The sequence below is a fragment of the Chaetodon trifascialis genome, chromosome 21 (genome assembly GCF_039877785.1).
Source record: "Chaetodon trifascialis isolate fChaTrf1 chromosome 21, fChaTrf1.hap1, whole genome shotgun sequence".
NCBI lineage: Eukaryota > Metazoa > Chordata > Actinopteri > Chaetodontiformes > Chaetodontidae > Chaetodon > Chaetodon trifascialis.
This window is the reverse complement of record NC_092076.1, coordinates 10,697,680-10,701,671: the sequence shown is the minus strand read 5'-3', so window position 1 is coordinate 10,701,671 and position 3,992 is coordinate 10,697,680. Positions and strand designations below refer to the sequence as shown.

The 3,992-nt window shown below is 39.6% G+C and overlaps 1 protein-coding gene across 1 annotated transcript in view; it reads right to left on the bottom strand.

Moving 5' to 3' along the window:
* Positions 1–1,920: 1,920 nt before the first annotated feature.
* Positions 1,921–3,992, bottom strand: part of lrp2b (low density lipoprotein receptor-related protein 2b) — a 42,218-nt gene continuing 40,146 nt past the window's right edge. Inside the window, exons 77-80 of the mRNA XM_070990369.1 lie at positions 3,819–3,950; positions 2,684–2,767; positions 2,391–2,447; positions 1,921–2,063 (exon numbers count right to left, since the gene is read on the bottom strand). Of these exons, the coding sequence (XP_070846470.1) occupies positions 2,022–2,063; positions 2,391–2,447; positions 2,684–2,767; positions 3,819–3,950 (315 nt within the window). The 3' untranslated portion in view covers positions 1,921–2,021. The remainder of the gene's footprint in view (positions 2,064–2,390; positions 2,448–2,683; positions 2,768–3,818; positions 3,951–3,992) is intronic.

Genomic DNA, 3,992 nt, shown 5'->3' with positions numbered 1-3,992 from the left:
AGCGCTCTCTCTCTCTCTCTCTCTCTCTCTCTCTCTCTCTCTCTCTCTCTCTCTCTCTCTCTCTCTCTCTCTCTCTCTCTCTCTCTCTGTGCTGCCTTCCTGTGCACCTCGTAATCGCCATTATTCCCAATTTACAGATTTAAAAGTAGTCTGATGCTGCTGTCCTGTGTACATTGGGCAGGTTTATTTGGCTTTTTGTTTAAAAAATAAAAAATAAAGTACCGCATATAAGGTGTGACCTGCATTATAATGTAATCTTGTGGCCCTGTCTATACTTTGCTCACTTGGTGGATATCTAAAAAGATGTTCTGTGTGCTGAGGGTAGGGAGGGAGATACGAACAAGGTCCCAACAGCATTTTTTTTGCTTAATGGTCCCCTGACATTTAAATCCAGCCATTGCCTGTGATTGATGATTTTTGACTATTATTGGTTTTAAGTTATTTAGTAATTGATTTCATTACAACTGAGACCTACAGTAAATGCACAACATGTATGGAGGAAGTGTATTTCTAATAAAAAATAATTATGACAGATATCTTAATGGCAAGTTAAAACTGTGTGTTACAGGAAGTGAAGTGCCTCATAATTTGTGATATTTGCCTTATCATGAGTATATCAATTTTATTTTTTCTGTTTTTCATCTGATTTTTCTGGCAGGAATGAACTTCCACACCTTACATCTTACCTGATATAATCTAAAACCAAACCCCTTCTTTTGGGCTTTGACAATGGCTTCACACTCCACATACTAAACTACACACATATATTTAGATATATATCTTAAACGTAATAAATGAAGTTGTTGTTCCTTTTACAACATATTCTGATGTAAAAATAAAACTCTATTTGCTAGGTCCCTTGTGTTCACACCAAAACATCAATTTTTAGCATAACTTGATTGAAAAACAATAAAATAAATAATTTGGAATCATCATGGGAATCTCATTATTGGGTCAATCATAAATGTTTGTACCATTTCTGACAGCTCCTGAAGGGAGCACAGTGTGCACACATGCTGTAAGCCGCATGCCTCTCTGGTCCGCCCCTCTCAAATTCATCCATTGCTATTCATCCCCTCCCTCCATGTCTGCATCTCAGTGAGCGGTACAGTACATGTTTTGGCTGATGGTCAGAGATGCCTTGTGGGGGACCAGAGCGATGAAAACATGAAGTGTGAATCATCCTGGACCACAGCATAAAAACACACCAGTCACAGCTCCCTTTACAATCCTCACTATTCTGTTTCTACTTTTCCTCACTCCCTCTGTCTGTCTTCTCCACTTTTCTTTGCTCCCTTTGCTCATCTGGTTGGCCTGGTTGTTGCAAGCTCAAAGAGACACTGATGTGTTCAGACATTTGCGACAGTTGGAGAGGAGAGGAGCAGAATCACTGCTGTTGCTCCGTGATCACGGCCTCCAATTGTGGCTTTCTGTGTGATTAAATGGATGATGACAAAGCATTTCATCTCAGCTCAGTGGGTCAGATACAGTAGCTGGGGATCAGAGTCCTATCAGACAGATCCTTCTGTGATATGTGCACTGTCGCACAAAGAAAGGTACAAGAGAGAGAGAGAGATTGTCATAGTGTTCAGAATCTGGGGCTTAATCTCAAGGTCTTAAAACCTGACATTTTATGACATGGCACAGAATCTGCAGTCCAATCATCACACTTTCACTGACACACAATGATGATAATAGCAGCTTTAATATTAATCTTTTTGACAATCAAGATTTATTTCCAGATAAAAAAGAAACTCAAGATAAAAACAGCATTTACACATTTATATTTGACTTCCCTCAGTTATTGAATGAGTCTCCTATCAGTTAAATTAAATCCGGTCTGCGAAAGATGATTTTTTTTGTACAGAAGCAGTTTTGTACACAAACACTGAAATTAAAGTACATAGATGACACAAATTAGAATTTTCCTTTAATGATGTTACACTACATCTTCTGATAAGAATGAATAAAGTTTCAGCCCTGAAATGTGGTCCAGTGTAATCCCTGATGTCGAGGTCACATCAAATGTCAGAATCTGAACCGGGTCCAAATGGGTTCTCCCGCTGGAAGATCACAACACGTCACAAACATTAAAGCAATGAGATATATTGCTACCAAGCTTCTTTATGTCATATATATAAATGTTATATGTAGTATTTTAACACAAAATAAAACCAGAATAAGTAGAAGAATATGTAGCTACAAAGTTGTCAAATTAAAGTAAAAATATACAGAAATTTCCAAACTTCATGGCCATCATGTGAACTCTACTCAGTGCTACTAAACCCAGAACAATGGACAGTGCTCTGAGACACTTAATGCTGCCTGCATATCCTTTTTTTTCTTCCCCTGACACTTTCAGTCTGAGCTTATTGACATTCTGGACTCACCGTGTATGAGGGGTTTTTGAAAGACACAAATCTGTCACCTCCAAGGGGTTCAACCTGCTAGAACAGAAAGGAGAAATGAAATGCTTCAATAACTGAGCAGATTAGCACGCGCACGCACGCATGCACACGCGCACTCAAGACGTGACCGCCTTCAGTCTACCCCGACAAAACAGTCCACTCTTGTCTGACTGTTAAATACATTACATCAGACCTGCACATTTTCAAACATTCAGAGCATGTAATTGTTTTCAGATATCGAGCTCTAACATTTTGACACGTGTCTCCATGGCTACCTGTGTGTTCGAAGCAGCTGGCTGCGCAGGAGTGAAGTCAACATGTTCTGCGTCTGAGCCGTATACTGGGTTCTCAAAAGCCCCCTATAATGGCCACAAGGTGGAAATGTGAAGAGGAGCTTAAAGGAATATTCAATCAGTTGATGATCATCACACAACAAAACAAACAAAGCGCTCAGACAGCAACACCTGAAGACATCTGGTTTTGGACAATGATTCTTGACAAAGAGAACTTAATAAGATTGATTAGTAACAACAATTTCCATTATCTGAATTTTCTTCAATGAGGTATGATGTCTTAGAATTAATCCATTCAGTTACCAGATAAGAAAAACATCTGGCGTGAGTTTAAATTGTTGATGAACCTTGCTGACAGTAGCAGATTGTTAGTAATTCTTGAGGCTTTGACCACAACTTAAACGTCTTCTAAAGAGATCTTAAAGATCTACTGTGAAGGATTTAGTGGCATCTAGTGGTGAAGTCGCAGACTGCAACCAAGTGAATACCCCTTGCCTCACCGCCCCCCACGACGACCTCTAAAAACACAAACAATGCTAAAGCTACTCTTTGAAACCAGTACTTGTTTTGTCCATTCTGGGCTACAGTAGAAACATGGTGGTCCAACATAGCAGACTCTATGCTGTCTGTGGATATAACGAGCTCATTCTAAGGTTAAGAAAACATAACGATTCTTATTCTCACTCATTCACAAAAAACATAATCATGAATATTATACTCCATTTCTGCCATATTCCACCTACATCTTACACACAGGACCTTTAATGTACTTGTGTTGGGAGTATTATGCAAAATGTAAGTGACGTGCTGCACTGGAGCAGTGTCGTTTTTTTGCATTATGTGTTCAAATTTCTCACTCTGAAACTAAGGAATTACAGACGCCCAATCAGCAGATACAAAGGCTACACCAAGTTATGTCAAAAATATCAAGATGACTTTGGACACTGGAGCAGGGGGCAAGGACAAATCCATGAAGGAAAAGCCTGCTCCTGATGATGTTGCCCTCTGGCATGTAATGTTAAATAGTTATTGTGTTGTATGTCACATATTCATATGCAGCAGTCAAGTTGAAAGAGGAAAATCAATGAACTCTACAGATCAGCAGCGATTTATTGACCTTGTTTGTTCCAGCAGGAGCAGGTGTGGCTGTCATCTCGTGTGCGGGACCAGGCTGTCGTGTAGTTTCATATGCCGGGTTCTCAAAATTATTCCCATCTGTGTCCACCATGGACACAGACATACAGGGCACCTGACATCACACAACAAGACCAAATGAGTAAATAACTGTAAT